Raw genomic sequence first — 18,095 nt, 5'->3', positions numbered from 1 at the left:
AGGGCCTACTGGCGATACCTTTGTTTCCAGATCGGGAATCAGCATTACCAATACAAAGTTCTCCCTTTTGGCAATCATCTGCCCCGAGTGTCTTTATGAAATGTCTTGCGGTAGTTGTGGCTCACTTACGAAAACAGGGAATCAGAATATTCCCATATCTCAACAACTGGCTCATAGTCTCTCCAAATCCACAAGCACTGCAGAACCAATTGAAGGAAACAATTTAATGCTTAGAAGAACTGGGATTGGTCAAAAAGTATGAAAAATCCCAACTACATCCTTTTCAAATTCTTCAATTCATTGGGGCAAAGATTCACACCCCCAATGCAGGGCATTTCTGCCCCAAGACAGGGCTCAGACCCTATCTTCCCCAACCTTTTGTTGATGCATCAGTCGTGACTATCTCCTTCATTTAAAGACGCAAGGCTTATGGTCCCCAACAGAATGGCACTTCCAGATAACCCTCTTAGAATTAAGAGCTATAAAAATGTGATGCATACTTTCCAACTAATACTTCACGGGAAGTCTGTATTGATCCACACTGATGACCAAGGTGCCACGTTGTACATAAACAAGGAAGGAAGGTCAGGTTCCAAGACTCTCTGTAAGGAAGCAGTACAGATCTGTGAATGGGCACAAGAGAACGGAACAATGCTCCAGGCGTCTTATCTGCCAGAACTGGCCAACACCAAAGCGGACAAACTCAGCAGAATCTTCCACCTGCATGAGTGGTCTCTAGATGAAGAGATAGCAGGTGCTCTTTTTGATCGCTGGGGAACTCCATGCACAGATCTTTTTGCAATGGAACACAACATGAAGCTAGAAACTTTCTGTTCAATTCTTCCCAGCAAACAAAGAATATCCCAGGATGTGTTCCTGATTCCTTGGACAAATGGCCTGTTATCTGGTACATCTTTCCATTGAGCCCCTAGTGTTTCTCAGAAACAGCACAGAGATGCTCACACAAGAGAACAGAATTCTCATTCACCTGATGCACTCTTCTCTCCAAATGCAGCATGGAGATTGAGTGGGAAGTCCTACATTTCCAACCACTGCCCCATATCACTGTTAATAGCATCCAGAAAAACCATCCACCAGGAAGAATTACACCTTCAAATAGAAAAGATACTCCAATTTGTGCTGCCAACAGAACACGGACCCTTCCACTTACTCCCCAAAGAGTTTGCTAGCATACTTACACTCACTTTCTACCTTAGGCTTGGCAGTGGCATCCATAACATTTCACCTTAGCACTATAGTGGCTCATCACACCCAGGGCCGGCGGAAGCACTAGGCGAACTAGGCGGTCGCCTAGGGCGCCAGCTTCCCGGGGGCGGCACTGCCCCGGTAAAATTAAGAGAGCCGCCGCCCCCCGATAAAAATAAAACAGCCGCTGCCGGCAGCCCGCCCCAAAAGACCCATCTGACCTCCCCCAGCGGTTTGCGTGGCTCCCGGTCCCTCCCGCTGCTCTTTCTTCCCTGCTGCCGTTGCCGCCGGGCTATCAGCACGTTCAAGCCCAGCGGGAATGGCAGCGGTGCAAAAAAAAAAAAAAAAAACCTGTTGCATCCGCGGCTGGTCTTCTTCCCGCCCCCCCCCCTTTGAACCGGAACAGGAAGTGATGGGCGAGAAGAAAGAGAAGTGCTGTGTGAAAAAATAGCGGCGACAGCAGCATCGGCCCCCGAGCAACTGAAGCAGCCGGTAATCGGGAAAGGAGAGAGCAGCACGAGCCTCCTGCGGCCGATGGGATTCTTCCTTCTTGGCCTGCAGGGGCTGGAGGAGGAGGAGCAGCTACCGTTTGTGCTGGGGGGGGGGAGGAAGTGAGTGAGAGAAAGAGAGAGAAGCAGCCTGCCTGCCTGCCTGCGTGTGATTGAGAGTCTGTGTGTAAGTGAGAGAATGTATTTGATGGAGAGCATGTGTGTGTGATTGAGAGAAACTGGTCAGAGAGCTGATGTATGTGTATATGTGAGAGACAATGAAAGTGACTGCTCAAGGAGATGACTGATGTGTGAGACAGTCAGGGATGTGTGTGTGTGTGAAAGAGAGAAAAAGCATGGAAGTGAGAACTCTGGGTATGTGAGAAAGCATGGGAGTAAGAAGCCTGGTGTGGGGGTGTATGTGAAAGAAAGCATGGGAGTGAGAGACTGGTGAGTGTGTGTGTGTGTGTGTGTGTGTGTGTGTGTGTGTGTGAGTGTGAAAGAGAGAAAAAGCATGGAAGTGAGAACTCTGGGTATGTGTGTGAGAAAGAAAGTGATTATGAGAGTGAGAAGCCCATATATGTAAGTGGAACACGGAAGTGGGAAGCCTGTGTTGTGTATGGCATGAGAGAAACTGTTCAGGAAGGTGACTGGTGTGTGTGTGCCAAAGACTGTTTGGGAGATGATTGGTGTGTGAGAGACAGAAACTGGTCATGGGGGCATGACTGATATGGTGTGTGTGTGTGAGAGACATGGGCATTAAGGAAGAGGACCATGAGTATAGAGCTTAGCCACTACTGCTGCTTCTGGTGTGTGCTACAGCCTGCATGGAAGAGGAGTAAGAGAGCTGCTGGAGGGGGTAAGTAAAGATGGCTTTTTAAGTTTATTTTTCTTGATTGACTGCCATTTTAATTATTTAATATTATGTGATGTGTCTGCTTTTTTTGTTTGAGCAACAAGTATAGCTTTGGTTTATGTTTATTTTATTTATTTTTATTTATTTATTTATAAAAGAGTTTCTATACCGTCGATAAGACAAATCATCTCAATGGTTTACATGGCATAAAAATGTCAAATAAGTGTTCTGTTATAAATACAGACTTCGTTATTTTCATTAATGCACAATGTAAGTTAATTGTGTGTGTGTGTGTGGGGGGGGGGGGGGCGGCATAGCTGACGTTTCGCCTAGGGTGCCTAATACCCTTGCACCGGCCCTGATCACACCACAAATGGGAGTTCCTCAATCTCTTATCCATTGATAGCAAGATTTGAGATGTTTGCTGTGCTTTCACCTGCCAATGCATAAGCCTCCTGCTCCATGGGATATAAACATTGTCCTAGAAAGCCTAATGGGGGCTCCCTTTGAACCCATGGAGTCCTCATCTTTGAAGCACATTACTTGGAAGGTACTTTTCCTCGTAGAAGCAAGTTTGCTTACCGTAAACTGTGTTTTCCATAGATAGCAGGATGAATTAGCCATGCTGTTTGGGAGTGCCCCCTGGTGGCCCGGTGTAGGAACTTCTCATAGAACGTTTAAAACTTTGCTTCTGCACGCCTGCGCGATACCTTCACATGTGACTTACTCTCTCCCTTCAGTTGATTAGATAGCAAAGAAACAGAAGCGTATAGGAAGGTAGACATAGAACAGGCAGAAGGCTAGAAACTGTCCAGGGAGGTGAGTGGGGACACATGGCTAATTCATCCTATCTATGGAAAACACTGTTTACATTAAGCAAACTTGCTTTTTTCCCTGCAGATAAGCAGGTTGAATTAGCCATGCTGTTTGGGAGTCTCTAGCTAGGGAGACAAAGCACAGGATATTCAGTCAAAAACAGTTTATACATTTGGATATAATGCAGGATTATTTGTGCAGCGTATCCCTGCCAAGTGTGGACAGTCTTAAGAACTAGTGACATGACGCAGTATTTCTTGCCCCATGAACGCATCCAACCTGGTATGGTGCTGGAGGTGGTAATGAGAGGTAAAGGTATGTAGCAAAGACCTCGTCGTTGCTCTGTGAATGTCCTGAATAGGCACCTAAGGTGGGTGATCGAAGCAGACATAGTTCTCAACTGATGGACTTTAACCCTTGAAGTCAAACATTCGGATCTGGTAGAATAGCAGAAGAGGATGCATTAGGTTAGCCAATTTGCTAGTGTCCGTTTAGTCACTGGTAATCCAGTGCATTTGGGTTGAAGGAAAGAGAGCTAGGAGTGTCTTTTTGGTGTGTTAGTCCTTTGCTTATAGCAGGCTAATGCTCTTTTACAATCCAATGTGTGCAATAGAGCTTCCCGACTGTTTGAACATGGTTTAGGGAAGAAAGTTGGCAATGTTATGGTTTGATTCAAATGAAAAACTGAAACTACCTTCGGAAGGAAGGATGGATGAATTTGTAAGGTGACCTTGTCATGATAGAATTGTAGGTAAGGAGAATAGTGAACCAGCGCTTGAAGTTCGCAGACTCATTGGGCTGAGGAGATTGCTACTAGGAATAATACTTTCCATGTGAGAAATTTCAATGAGGATGTTTGCATTGGCTCAAAAGGTGGGAGCATCAGTGTTTCCAAGACCACATTTAGGTCCCAAGGTATAGCTGGCTGTGTGGTCGGAGCCTCAAGGTGCCCCTCATGAAACGAGATACGAGGGGTGCGTGGATATGGAAGTTCCCTGTATAGAAGGATGGTATGCCGCTATGGCGCTGAGGTGCACTCTTATGAAGTAAACTGCTAGCCCAGAAGTGTACAGTAAATGTAGGCATTTAAGTAACCGTTCCAGTGAAGAATGAAAGGGATCAAGTGCTACCAACATACACCAGTGGCAATACCTATGCCATTAAGCTGCATAATTTTCTCATGGACAGTTTTCTTGAAGAGATAAGAATGTCCTGAATTTCCACCAGAATAGGAAGATGGCTTAGTTCTTCCTTTTCAATTTCCATGCTGTCAAAGGAAGGGAGTCTTGCATGTGGTGAAGCAGAGTTTCCCCCCCTCCTGTGTTAGAAGGTTCGATCTGTTTGGAAGAAGGACCGGTCGTTGTATATAGAGGTGCATGAGGTAGGCATACCAGAGCTGCCTGGGCCATGCTAGTGCTATGAGGATGAGCTTGGACTCGTCTGTGATGCATTTCTGCATCACTTGAGTTATTAGTGGAATTGGAGGGAATGCTGTGCAATAGGTTCCCTGCCTACTTGAGCAGAAAAGCGTACCGAGTCAGTCTTCTTTTGCTTGGATACAGAGAGCAAAACTCTGTAGATGTGTGTTGTACTCTGTGGCAAAGAGATCTATGCGGGGCATTCTCCATCTTTGGAATAGGGAGGATGCCACGTCCCGATGTAGCTCCCATTCGTAGGGATAAAAGATTTTACTGAGATGGTCAGCCTCAGTGTTTCTTATTCTTAGCAGGTAGGTTGCCTGCAGTCGTATCGAGTGAGCTAGCGCCCATTCCAGTGTCAATACTGATTCCTTGCATAGTATCTTGGAACCAGACCTGCCTTCCTTGTTTATGTGGAACAGACACCTGATTGTCCGTTTATACATCACTGTTTTGTGTTGAAGAATGCACGAGGAGAGGATGGCATATTGTATGGTATGTAATTCTAGTAGGTTGATCTGGAAGGTTCTCTCACTGGGGACCAAAGGCCTTGTGTTTTGAAGTGCAAGACATGCGCCCCATCCCTTTGTGGAGGCATCTGTAGTTAGTACTATCTGATGAGTCGGAATTTGGAAAGGTGCGCCAGACTGTATGACACCGGGATTCAGCCACCAATCCATGTCTGATATCATTGGCTGAGTCAAGGTTAGCGGTTTTGACATGGAGTGGAAGTGTTGTGACCACTGGGACTTCAGACCCCACTGCATACAGCGCATGTGAAGGTGTGTATGAGGGATTACATACATCAACACTGCCAAGTGACCCAATAAGGTGAGAACTTGCCGAGCTGCGGGAGGTGGAAGGAGCTTTAGTGTGGAGGCCAGATTCTGAAAAGCGCGAATCCTGTCCTCCAGAAGAAAAGCTTTGCAAAGGCATGTGTTTATGATCACACCTATAAATTGTAGGGTTTGAGTAGTGTCAAGATGCGACTTTTCAGAACTTATGATGAAGTCTAGGCTTTCCAAGCAATTTATTGTCCGAATTTGGTGGGCACAGATCAGTTCTGGATATTGTGCCACAAGTAGCAAATCATCCAGGTATGGAAAAAGCTTTATTCCTTGTTTCCGAAGGTGGGCCACAGCTACTGCGAGACATTTTGTGAATACCCTGGGCACCGAAGAGAGGTCAAATGGTAGGAACTTGTATTGGTAGTGCTGGGTGTGGACTTGAAAACAAAGATAATGCCAGGAAGAGGGGTGCATAGGTATGTGAGCATATGCATCCTTCAGGTTAAAGAAGCACATCAGTTGTTGGGCTGTAGAAAGGGTAAAATGGTTTTCAGAGAAGTCATCTTTAATTTCTTCCACCGAATGCATCGATTTAGAGCCCAGAGATCCAAAATTGGTCGCAAGTCTCCACTTTTTGGGGGGGATGCGGAAGTATTGGGAATAAAATCCCTGGAGCTGTCAATGACATGGCAACAGTTGAATCTCTTGCTGATGAAGCAGCAACTGGATTTCCTGAAGGAGAAGTGGACTATCCCCTTTCCTTTGTGAAAGTGGAGCTAGGTGTGATAATCGAGGAACTGTACAAAGATTTAGGCAGTAACCATTATTTATGAAGTTGAGGACCCAACGATCTGATGTGATCCAATTCCATTCTTGAAAAAGGAGAGAAGGTGTCCACACATGGGTATTTGTAGCTGTGGCCTGTTCAGGCTCAAAAAAGACTGCTTGTGTTTTTGACTAGCAGGCTGTGGCGGCATTGACCTTCACTGAGAACAATTCCATCCTCAAGATTGGGTCTGCTGCAATTGCGGTCTTTTTTGATAAGGTGGAGGCCTGTACGAGGAGAACGGCCTATAGGAGCGCCTAGGATAAAATGGTTTCTGATAAGACTGGGTAATAATGCTTTGCTGTTGCTTGGTCAATGGGCGATGGAGTGATGAAACCGCCACACTCTGTTCTTTGAGCTGGGATACCATTTCTCAAAGCTTCTCTCCAAACAGGTTATCTCCCTTACATGGAAGGTCCACTAGTTTGTCATGGACTTCCTCGCAAATCACGCTTTTCCTGAGCCATGCCATCCTTCTGGCTGCAATGGCTGCCGCGAAGTGCAAGCTGTATTAAACCCTTCGTAAATTGTGCGGAGTAGATGCCGCAATCCCTCTTCCATGTCCGCTATACCTTGCCTCTGCAGATATCATCTGTAGGTTGTTGTGCATCAGACTTCATTTTTTTTAAGACATTCGTACAAATACTGCGTTATGTAGAACTGGTGCTGCTGGATCTTAGCGCTGAGTATTGCACCCTGGAATATCTTTTTTCCCAAATCATCTAGATATCATCTATCCTTCCCTGGAGGAGTGTTTGAATACAGCCTGCTTTTTCTTACTTTTTTCATCGCAGACTCAACTACAACAGATGTGTGCGGTAGCTGCACTGGACCATAATGTGCAGACTTCCGCATCCTGAATTTTAAGTCTGTCTTCTTGGGAGTGGGGGCACTAAAAAAGGTGACACCCATGTCTGTCCATTACTCCATCCAAGACTGAATGTGATGGCAAAGCTGTTGGTTCTGCAGGTACGTCAAAAATCTTGAGTAGCCTGTGCATGTCTGCCCTAGGATCTGGGAGTTTTTTGGTTTCTAGGTTCAAGGTAGTTCCCACCTTCTTTATGAATCTGGGGTATGAGAAATCCTCTGGGGGTGAAGATGGCTCTGGAGGCTCTTCTGGAGGGTCTGATGGTGTACTCAGTGAAGATTCAGGGGAGGGTGGAGAGGAATAAATTGCCTCCCCACTTGGTCCGGGTCCTGACGGGTTCCAGTACTGGCTCCTCATCATCCGATTGTATGCAAGGCGGGGAAGAGATAGTGGAATGCTCCGATTCCCCTGCTGATGGGCTAGAGGGGGTGTATGGATTCTGAGAAGACACTAACATGTCAAAGAAGGTTTAAAGAATCCCTGTAATTTGGGACAGAGATTGAGAGGCTGCAGCTTGTAATTTTTGGGTGGCAGATGCAGATGTCCTTTTCTTCTTAGCTGGTGGAGAGTTGTTTTGAACCCTTCTAGGGGAAATCGATTTCCCAGCCCGTTTTAAGGGGCGGTCTAAAGACTTCCTGGCTTGTGACCTTTTGTGGGTAGGTTCAGTGTGACATTTGTCTGGAGTTGATGAAAAGGAGCGCTTTGAAACACAAGGTGTGTTGGCATCTGAGCCGTCAGAACCTTCTAGATCAGACATGTAAATACCATGGGTAGATCCTCAGCTTGGTGTAAGTATACCCCGGAAATACCCTCTGACGCATGGTATTTTTACATCAAATGCATCGATATTTTGTTTTCATCAGCTTTGATGCATGCATTGCAGTTGGATGCAACGGCGTCCCTGAAGCGTGATCCAATGCCAATTTCGACGCACTTGTCGTTCGACCAGACATCTGTTGTCACAGTTCATCAGCCAATTTGCATTGATCAGGTTCTTCCATCGGCCTCAAAGGCTCGTTCTGACTCAGGTCCTCACAAAATGTGTCAGGCGACGCATTTGACAGATTGGTGCTTGTTGACTGCACTTCAGTGATTCTGGCGCTCAGTGGCGCTTCCAGCGATTTTCGCGGCTTTCTGCCACTGGGCTCTTGGTGACATCCTGCCACAATCCCGGCAGGATGCCTGATCATGGTTTGGGCCCAGACATAAGTAACAGCAGGTGACGGACATGATTTTGCCACATTGGCAAAATTTAAACCCGGTAGCTTTAGGAGCTATTAGGGCACTGAAAAGTGCCGTTTGGGGTTCACCATAATGATTTTTTTTTTTTGGAGAGAAGACAGATCACAGAGAGAAGAACCAACGACCATTGCTGCATGGGAAAGCGAAAAACTGAAGAGAGAGAGAGTCAGACATGAGGGATGGCACTGCACAGACGTGCAGGAGCGACGTTTTAAATGTTCTATGAGAAGTTGTCTCACTGGGCCGCCAGGGGGCACTCCCAAACAGGATGGCTAAATCAGCCTCCTTATCTGTGGGAAAATGATCACATTGGCCAGGAGAGTAAGTGAACTCCAAGCCCTAATGATCAATTACCTGCAGTTCCACCATAACAAGGTCTTACTATGTACACACCCGTCCTTTTTACCAAAATTGGTTTCAGCCTGCCACTTAAACCAGTCGATTTCATTGCCTACCTCTTTCCCTAAACCTCGTGCAAATAAAAGGGAGAAGGAACTTCACACATTGGACTGCTTATTAAAAAATCAGAACACAAGCAATTAGATGTACATCCCGACTTTTCGTCTTCTTTAACCCAAATGACCCTGGGAAAGCAGTAATGAAAAGGACACTGTCAAATTGGATAATGCAATGCATCCAATTCTGCTACTCATCACATTCACTGGTGCTCCATAATCCAATTAAAGCACATCAAGTTAGAGCAACAGTGACTTCATTAGCACACTTGCATGAGGTGCAAGTTTAGGAAATTTGTAAAGCAGCGATGTGGTCATCCATTCCCACTTTCACCTCCCATTACTGTCTCGATCAACAGTCAGCAGTGGACAGTACATTGGGGTCAGCAGTGTTACATCACGTCCAGCAACAGTAATGGCTGTCCACAAATGATAGGTTGCTAGTGATGACCAGAGATGATAGAATAACACAAGCAACCTTCAGCTTGGGACTCCCAGCATGGCTAAATAAGCTTGCTTATTGACGGAATAAAGCAAGCTTTGCTTACCGTAAACAGTGTTTTTCCATAGATAGCAGAATGATTTAGCCATGCATCCCCTCCCACCTTCCTGGAAAGCCATCAGATACAGCCATACATCTGCATAATAATCAACTGAGGAGAACAGCTCCATATGCGCAGGAATAGCCTCGCAGCCGCACAGGCAAAAGAACTTTGAGTTTAGAGAGACAGTGCCGCCAGTGATGCCCGGATGACGTCACCCAGAGATCATTGCTAAATCATCCTGCTATCTACAGAGAAAACTGTTTACGGTAAGCAAACTTGCTTATTATGGCGCTTTCCGCCACAATCCTGTACAATAGATAAAAATAAAAAAATAGAAATAGTTACAGATCACAAAACAAACTGAACTAAAGTAGGGAAGTGACTAGTTAATGAATAAAGGAAAAAAAAATAAGAATTTTTAAAAAGAGATTAGAACAAGGCCACATGCTTGGGAGTCTGGTTTTCCAGCCATCAGATACTTTTTGGAAGTGCAGTTCATTGAGTGAGCTGTTATTGAGCATGCATGAGATGTAGTGGTACAGCAGCAGAATGGAAGTCACCAGTGAGACAAAAAGGTGAAAAAAATGCAACTTAACAAAACAGTAGTTAACAATGTATATGCAGAAGGGTCCAGGAGTGGAAGTAATGTCATAAAAATAGACAATACAATAACTTACCAGACCTAAAATTTTTGCGTGTATTTAAAAAAAATGTGCACCAATAAATTAATTCAGAAGTCTAGTATTCCTTGCATTTCATTATTTTAACACACACACACAATGCCAGATTTACAAATACATTATGTGTTCTGCAAAAAAGCAACAGGCCAGGTCTATGAAATTAAGATTTGTAGGATTCTTAGATACTAAACAATCTATAGTGACTTGTATACCTATCTTCTGAAAAATAGATCCTGGTCATTTCCTTTTTGGCTGCATTCACTATCTTCTGAAGTGATGCAAAATATCTGCCTTTGGAAAGAGGAAATGCTTTCAACGTATTAAAAAATTTCAAATATTTAATATTTTGTATACAAGTCAAGCTTTCAAACAGAACAAAGGAATAAATGAATGCACCAGTTTGTGACAGATCTGATCCTCAGGATTTGGACTACCTCTGTTCTCCATCACTGTTTTCCTATTTGATAGTTAGTCAGGCTATCAATGTGAATTGTTACAATAATACTTCTAATAAAAAAAAAGTGTATGTGAACATTTTCAGAGAACAAAAAAAAACTGTCAAACATCTTTATTCAAAAGACTATGTTAGTTACCTGTAATAGTGTCAGAAGAATATACAGTAGTTCTTACAGCTAACACACTAAAGATGAACATAAAACTGAAGGAGAATTAGTCTCAATGGTTTCCTGTTGCTTGGTCATTTTTGTCACTTGGTTCCTTCTTAATGTTGATGTAACCTCATTCCACACAAGTCAGAAGCATTTGCATCACAATGATTCAAACATTGTTGATTTTGATATCTGCATGAGGCATCTTGGTTTTGTTTTTACTTTTTGGGGGGGGGGGGAGGGGGCAGGTGTTTAGTGCAGGGCCAGATTTAAAATGACAGCACCCATAGGCAGAGTACTTAAAGTAAGGGGGTTTCTCTTTCTCCCCCTGAAAAGCAAAGAGCAGCAAGAGTCATCCCAATTTTGGGGCACCTTCAGAATCTGGGGCATAAGACACATGCCTATGTTGCCTATACTTAAATCTGGCCCTGATTTAATGGTAAACAAGGTACATCAACCTGTTTGGCAGTCTATAATCAAACGAAGCATTTCAGTAAGTGCAATTATACCTGAAGGCTGCCTTGAATAAGAATTTCCTCTATCACATGGAAATATCTTGCAATGACAGCAGAGTGATGTTAAGGTAAGTGCTTTGGAGCCATCTTTATTTGAAACTGAAAAACTAGTAAGTTAGTTGGTCACTTTAAACGAGGAGCAACGGTATTAAGAGATGTAAATTTAAAAAAATGTTTTAAGGGCATATACCAATAGAATGGTTGGAGTCAAGCTTATGGCCAGGCACATTTTTATATACCAGTTAAAACATTTATTTCAGTGTCAGGTATTGGGGTAGTATATCATTCCAAAACTGCTCTGAATTTTGTATGCCATTTATTACATGCTGTTTGGAATGTAGTTTGTGCTTAGACCTCTGACTATCTGCATTTATCCTTTCACATTTCCTAACAGCTTTACATTGTTTTTCCAATTTTATTTGTTTTTTACTTGTGTTTTCATCTTTCACCTCCTCTATTTCTTCTGTTTCCCCCTCTTCCTCACCTTCACCTTCCATTTCACCTTCCTCCTCCTCTCCTTCACCTTCCTCCTCCTCCTCCTCCTCCATTTCACCTTCCTCCTCCTCCTCCTCCTCCATTTCACCTTCCTCCTCCTCCTCCTCCTCCATTTCACCTTCCTCCTCTTCCTCCTCCTCCTCCATTTCACCTTCCTCCTCCTCCTCCATTTCACCTTCCTCCTCCTCCTCCATTTCACCTTCCTCCTCCTCCTCCATTTCACCTTCCTCCTCCTCTTCCATTTCACCTTCCTCCTCGCCTCCTTCATCTTCCTCTTCCATTTCTTCTTCTCTATCTTCCTTCTCTCCCATGTCCTCCTCTCTTTCACCTTCTGTTTCCCCCTCTTCGTCCCCCTCCTCTCCTTCTCCTTCCTTCACGTCATCAGTTTCCCTCTCATCACCCTCATTTCCTTTTATTTCACTGTCTTCTACTTCAGCATCTATTTCCGCTTCATCCTCTTCCACATCTTTCTGGCTTTCATTTTCAGTCGCCACCTCCTCAAATTCTTCTCTCTCTGAGTCATATCTTTCATCTTCTCCAACTGTTCTACCCTCATTTTCATATTCTTCCGTTGACTCGCCTTCCCTGCTACAGGCATCTAACTCGTTTGTCTCTTCATCTTTCTGACTTTCCAGTTCCTCCTCTCCAGATTCAATTTTACTGATTCTATCTTGGTTGTCTTCACTTCCACCTTCTATCTGGCTCTCCTCTATCAGTGTCTTATTTTGCTTTATTTCTTCCTTTCCTGCATCCAGATTCTCACTATTTGGCTTACTTTCATTATCTGTATGCTTGGATTCCTTTTTTTGTCTACATTTTTTCTTCACTGAATTTATGTCCTTTCCCAATTTATTTCGGGGTGCATACTCCTTGGCATTTTTTGATTCTTCATTTGAAGACGATGATATGCTTCTTGCCATTTGCTTTATGAACCTGTCTATTTTGCTCAACTTGGGTTTTTCTTGTTTTTGATTAGTTTCTTGAGTTTTGACAAAGATGATTTCATTTGAGATAGATTTCCCAGATTTGTTGCTCATTTTGTTTTTATGATTGGGAACGTATTTTCTTTCTGGATTATCCATTTCTTTGCATTTAGGTAAAATTGTTGAACCACTCCTTACATTTTTGGCAGTAACAGAAAAAAGAGCCTTTGATTTAAGGTTTGAGCTATGGCTTGTATTTCCTTTTGATTTCAATTTTACAACTGGCCCTTCAAGCTTATTGAAATGGGTATGAGATTTATCTTGTCTGATCACATGAGAAATGTCCAAATCTTGTGTGGGTTTCTTTGGGAGTTTGTGCTGCTGTTCACCAGTTTGTCTAGCAGCAAACTTTAATCTTCCAGCAGAAGCTGCCTGTTCCAGTTTCCTTTTTACATACTCTCTATTAGCTGAAAGCCTTTCGATGGAAATATCGAAATTAGGATTCTTGAAATTTGTTAGAGCCCCTCCTAATTCTGAAGAATTACCTAGACAATCCATAGACTGCTTTTCAAATGACATTTCAATTGATTTTGAACCTTGCTGACCAATATGCAAGTAACTTGTCTTCAGCCCACCCTTACCATCACATCTCAGTTTCATATGTTTATTGCTCTTCTACTCCACATGAGAAGCACAAATTAAAAGAAAGAAGGAAAGCATTAGGGTCAAGTGAAATGAAAGCTAATGAACAAATTGAAAATATATTAAACAAAAGAGAGAGAGAGACAAGTAAATAGCTTGTTAGGACAGCAAATGATAAAAACATGGGATGGTTCAAATAAAAATGATTTTTAGAAACAAATTTAATTGCAAGTCGTAAAAAAAAAAAAAAAAATGTAGCAACTCCTGACTGGGTAGCAACTACAGAGAAACAAAAAAGATCAGAATTCCACAACTCAAGAAAACAAAAGCAAAGGAGAAAGCAGAATTGCTTATCTGTAACAGGTGCTCTCCGAGGACAGCAGGATGTCAGTCCTCACATATGGGTGACATTATCCAATGGAGCCCGGAATGGAAAACTTTTGCCAAAGTTCCTAGAACTTTGATTGAACTTCTCTGAGCATGCCATGCATTTACCATGCATTTTACCATGTGGCTAAACAGAGTCCCTTCAGACTTATAACATAGAATTAAAGAATAAAACCCAAAGTGGAGACCCAACGCCATAGGGAGGTGGGCAGGTCTCATCAGGTCAGACATCCTGCTGTCCTCAGAGAACACTGCTACAGGTAAGCAACTCTTCTTTCTCCAAGCACAAGCAGGATGACAGTCTTCAAACATGGGTGAATCCCTAGCTCCAGGCGGCCTTGCCAACAAAATAAGGGACCAACAAAACAGGTACCAATGGGCACAACAACATTTTGTTGGTAACAGGAGGGGGGCAGCCTGAACAAAAACAATCGGCCCTAAGTGGGAACAGAGTTGGGTTCTAAACCTCAAAAAAGTTCAGAAGGAAAGATTGACCAAACTTGCTGTTACGTCGGCCATCCCTGTCCAAGTAATGGGATGTGAATGAGTGGATGGAACGCCACATCGCATCTCTCCTCCATGGGGACCACTTGCAAGGTGGCTACCAACACTGTCATGGCTCGGACCCTCAAGAAGCAATCTCACCTGGGCATAACAGAAGCAAATGCAGTCTGCTAGCCAACTGGATAGCATCTGTTTAGCAATGATAATCCCCAGTTTGCTCTGATCAAAAGAAACAAAAAGCTAGGTGGACTGTCTATAGGCTTCTGTCTACTCTAGATAGAAGGCCAAGGCTCTCTTGCAGTCCAAACTGTGCAGAACTTGTTCATCTTGGGAAAAGAATGTTGGCAAGACGGACTGGTTAAGATGAAAGACCCTCACCACCTTAGGCAGGAACTTAGGGTGCATAGGCAAGACCACCCTATCATGAAAAAATTGTGTGTAAGTTGGATAAGTCAATAAGGCCTGGTGCTCATTGACCCTTTGTGCTGAAGGGACCACCACCAAAACTACAACCTTCCAGTTAAGGTAATCCAAGTCACAGGACCACAGTAGCTCATATGGAGCTTTCATCAGTTAAGCTAACACTACATTGACGCCCCAAGGCACAGCAGGAGGCTTCAATTGAAGCTGACTCTGCATAAAATGTACAACTATAGACTGTACAGAGATGGGCTTACCTTCTGCACCATGGTAATATGGTTCATTAAGATGAACCCTGAGTTGCTCTTGAGACCAGCCTTGGAGAGGTGAAGGTGGTAGTCAAGCAGTTTTTTGTGTTGAGCAGGAGAAAGGGTCTAAAGCCTTTTGCTCATACCACAAAAACTTCCTCCACTTTAGTTAATAGGGCTTTCTGGTGGAAGGCTTTCTGGAAGCACCAAGGACAAAAGACACATCTTCCAAAAGATTGAGAGGTTGTAGGATCAACTTCTCAACATTCAAGCTGTGAGCGATACAGCCTGGAGGTTAGGATGCAGCATCCTGTTCTGATCCTGGATGATGAGAGCTGGAGAAAGGTCTCTAGTCTGACTGGTTTCTGGATAGACAACGCCTGAACGAGTGGAAATCAGACCTGCATCGGCCAGTAGGGGGCTATGAGAACCACAGCCCCCTTGTCCTCCCTAAGCTTCAACAAAATCTTCACCATCAGCGGAGTTGAAGGATACAAGTACAGGACACCCTGACCCCAATGGAGGGTCTGAGGCTAGCTAGCGGCCATGAACAGGTCCACCTCTGGGGTTCCCCCAGAGATAGAAGATCCAGTTCTCTACCCCTTCATTCAAGGACTATTCATAGGGTCAGAAGGAATGACTCAGTCTGTCTGCTACTCCATTCCCCAGACCAGCCAGAGCACCACGGCATGAGGGAGGGCCCATGACCATATCTGGACAGCCTCCTGATATAGGAGGTTCAAGCTGTACATCACCACCTGATTATCCATCTGGAGCAACACAATTTTGTTGGACAGCCGATCTCTGAAAGCCCATAGCATGTACTGGATCATCCAGAGCTCAAGGAAGTTGATTTGACAGAGGCATTGCTGGGCAGACCATAGACCTTGGGTGCTGAGGTCATCTACTTAGGCGCCCCAGCCCAGAATGCACGCACCCATTATTAGGACAATTTTCACCTGAGGAATTTGGAAGGAAACTCCCCATTTCAAATTGGAAATTTCCCACCACCAGGATAAACAGTCCTGAAGGGAAGGAGTGATTCAGATGCAGTCCACACATCTTAAGTGACTCGAAGGTATTGGGATAGTAAGGTCCTCTGGACTCTCTGCATGTACAGATATGCCAAGGGAGTAAACATGTATGGTTGCAGCCTTGTGGCCCAACAGCCTCTACACATGTGTCATGCTGACACCTGCTGGATACCCTTGAATCTCTGCTGCGATGGCCATTAAGGTGACGGCCAGCTGCCGTGGCAAGAAGGCTTTTGCATGAGCTGTATCTAGCACGGCTCCGATGAACTTCAGTTGAGGTGATGGGCTGAGATGGGGACTTGGGGCAATCGATGAGGAACTCTAGTGATGCCAATACCCGGATAGTCGAGCGTATGGACTCCTTGCCCCCTACCTGAGAAGTGCTCTTGCCCATCCAATCACCCAGATAGGGGAAAACATGTACTCTCAGTCTGCGAAGGTGCACAGACACCACAGCCAAACATTTTTGTAAAGACCTGCAGGGGAGATGTGAGCCCAAAAATAGCACTTGGTACTGGACGTGCTGTTTTCCCACCATAAATCTTCCAGTGCTGTGGAAGATCTTGAAGTGAGTATATGCAGCTTATCAAGTGAGCATAGCCAATACCCTTTTGGCAGAAAAGGGATCAAGGTGCCCAAGGAAATCATCTTGAACTTCTCTCTTTTTAGAAATTTGTCATAGGACCTGGTTTTCTTTGGAATCAGGATATAGAATCCCCACCCTCTTTGCCCTGATGGAACAGGCTCAATTGCTCTGGCCATTAAGAGGGAGGATAGCTCCGACAGAAGTACCTCCGGATCAAACTACCTGTTCCAAAAATGAACTCTGAGGGCGATATTGTGGGGCACGCAATAGGTTTAATTTGTACCCTCTGAGAATGATGGCAAGGAGCCACTGGCCTGAGGTTATACTGGGTCACTGGTTCACAACCACATGGGACTGTGGCTAAACTCTCTCAGATCCAAACCCCGTCCTAGGAGTTGCCTGAGGCACTGCCTGGGGCTTGGGAGCTCTCTATTGCTTGGGGCGGTTATAAGGGGCCTGTTATTGCCGGACTGAAGCGGTGGAGGATAGTGTCTCCTTGGGCGGAAGAAAGACTTCCTCGGGCCTGATCTTGAGTACCTCCTAGAGGAGGCCGGGTCTTGAGTGCTGGCAAAGACATGCTGGAGCATTGCGCAGCAATAATGAATCTGTGCTATGGCACCTTTCACTCTATCTCCAAAGAGATTCTTTCCTGTGCATCTCTTGATGGAGATCTGAGGCCCAGAGCCAGGCGAGTCTGTGGACTCTGATCCCTGTGGCAGAGACTCTCGTTGCAGCTTCAAAAACATTGTAGGTCAAGCAAACCCAATGTTATCCACACTTCAGATGCTTATGGACCAGTGACTGGAAGATGTCTTGCTGCTGAACCAGCTGCTCGGTCATCCTTTGCATCTGTTTCAGGATTTTCCATAAAGAGTTGGAAGGCCATTTTGCAGGCACTGAGCATAGGTCCCTGAAACATCATCCTCCCAAGAATACCCATGGCCCTCAGATCCCTCCCTGGGTTTGAACACAATTGGCCTTCTTGATTGGTGAGGCAGTTGACGCTTTTCGAATCCGGGAGCCCTCTGGACGAGGTAGACTGCATTCACCTTCTTGTTAATGAGAATCAACAGGGGGGGGGGGGGGGTGTCCCCATATTCTCAACAGCAACTCCATAAGGATCTTGTGCACTGGACTAAATGCTCAGTATAATCTATATGGGTAGAAATCCCATGTGTGTTGGGTAAGAGTATAATGATAGTAGTATACTAACGTCCACCTGGACAAAATGGTCAGACAGATGAAATGCTTAGAGAAATCAGGGAAGCTAACCAATTTGGCAGTGCAATAATAATGGGAGATTTCAATTACCCCAATATTGACTGGGTAAATGTAACATCAGGGCTTGCTAGAGACATAAAGTTCCTGGATGTAATAAATGACTGCTTCATGGAGCAATTGGTTCAGGAACCAACAAGAGAGGGAGCTATTTTAGATTTAATTCTTAGTGGAACACAGGATTTGGTGAGAGAGATAATGGTGGTAGGGCCACTTGGCAACAGTGATCATAACATGATCAAATTTAAACTTATAACTGAAGGGGGA

The 18,095-nt window shown here is 44.5% G+C and overlaps 2 protein-coding genes across 5 annotated transcripts in view; both read right to left on the bottom strand.

Annotated features, from left to right (window-relative positions):
- RPGR (retinitis pigmentosa GTPase regulator) overlaps nucleotides 1-18,095 on the bottom strand; it is a 266,732-nt gene that overhangs the window by 89,998 nt on the left and 158,639 nt on the right. The window lies entirely within an intron of this gene.
- LOC115092393 (glutamic acid-rich protein-like) lies at nucleotides 11,251-13,388 on the bottom strand. Its single transcript, XM_029603197.1, has one exon. It carries the CDS (start codon nucleotides 13,306-13,308, stop codon nucleotides 11,563-11,565), a length of 1,746 nt encoding a protein of 581 aa, XP_029459057.1. The 5' UTR covers nucleotides 13,309-13,388; the 3' UTR covers nucleotides 11,251-11,562.

The sequence above is a fragment of the Rhinatrema bivittatum genome, chromosome 5 (genome assembly GCF_901001135.1).
Source record: "Rhinatrema bivittatum chromosome 5, aRhiBiv1.1, whole genome shotgun sequence".
Taxonomy (NCBI): Eukaryota; Metazoa; Chordata; class Amphibia; order Gymnophiona; family Rhinatrematidae; genus Rhinatrema; species Rhinatrema bivittatum.
This window is presented reverse-complemented; position numbering and strand designations above follow the sequence as displayed.

Excerpts from the sequence above, each read along its gene's own strand:
- LOC115092393 (XM_029603197.1), bottom strand. The coding sequence starts at position 13,308 with ATGTCATTTGAAAAGCAGTCTATGGATTGTCTAGGTAATTCTTCAGAA.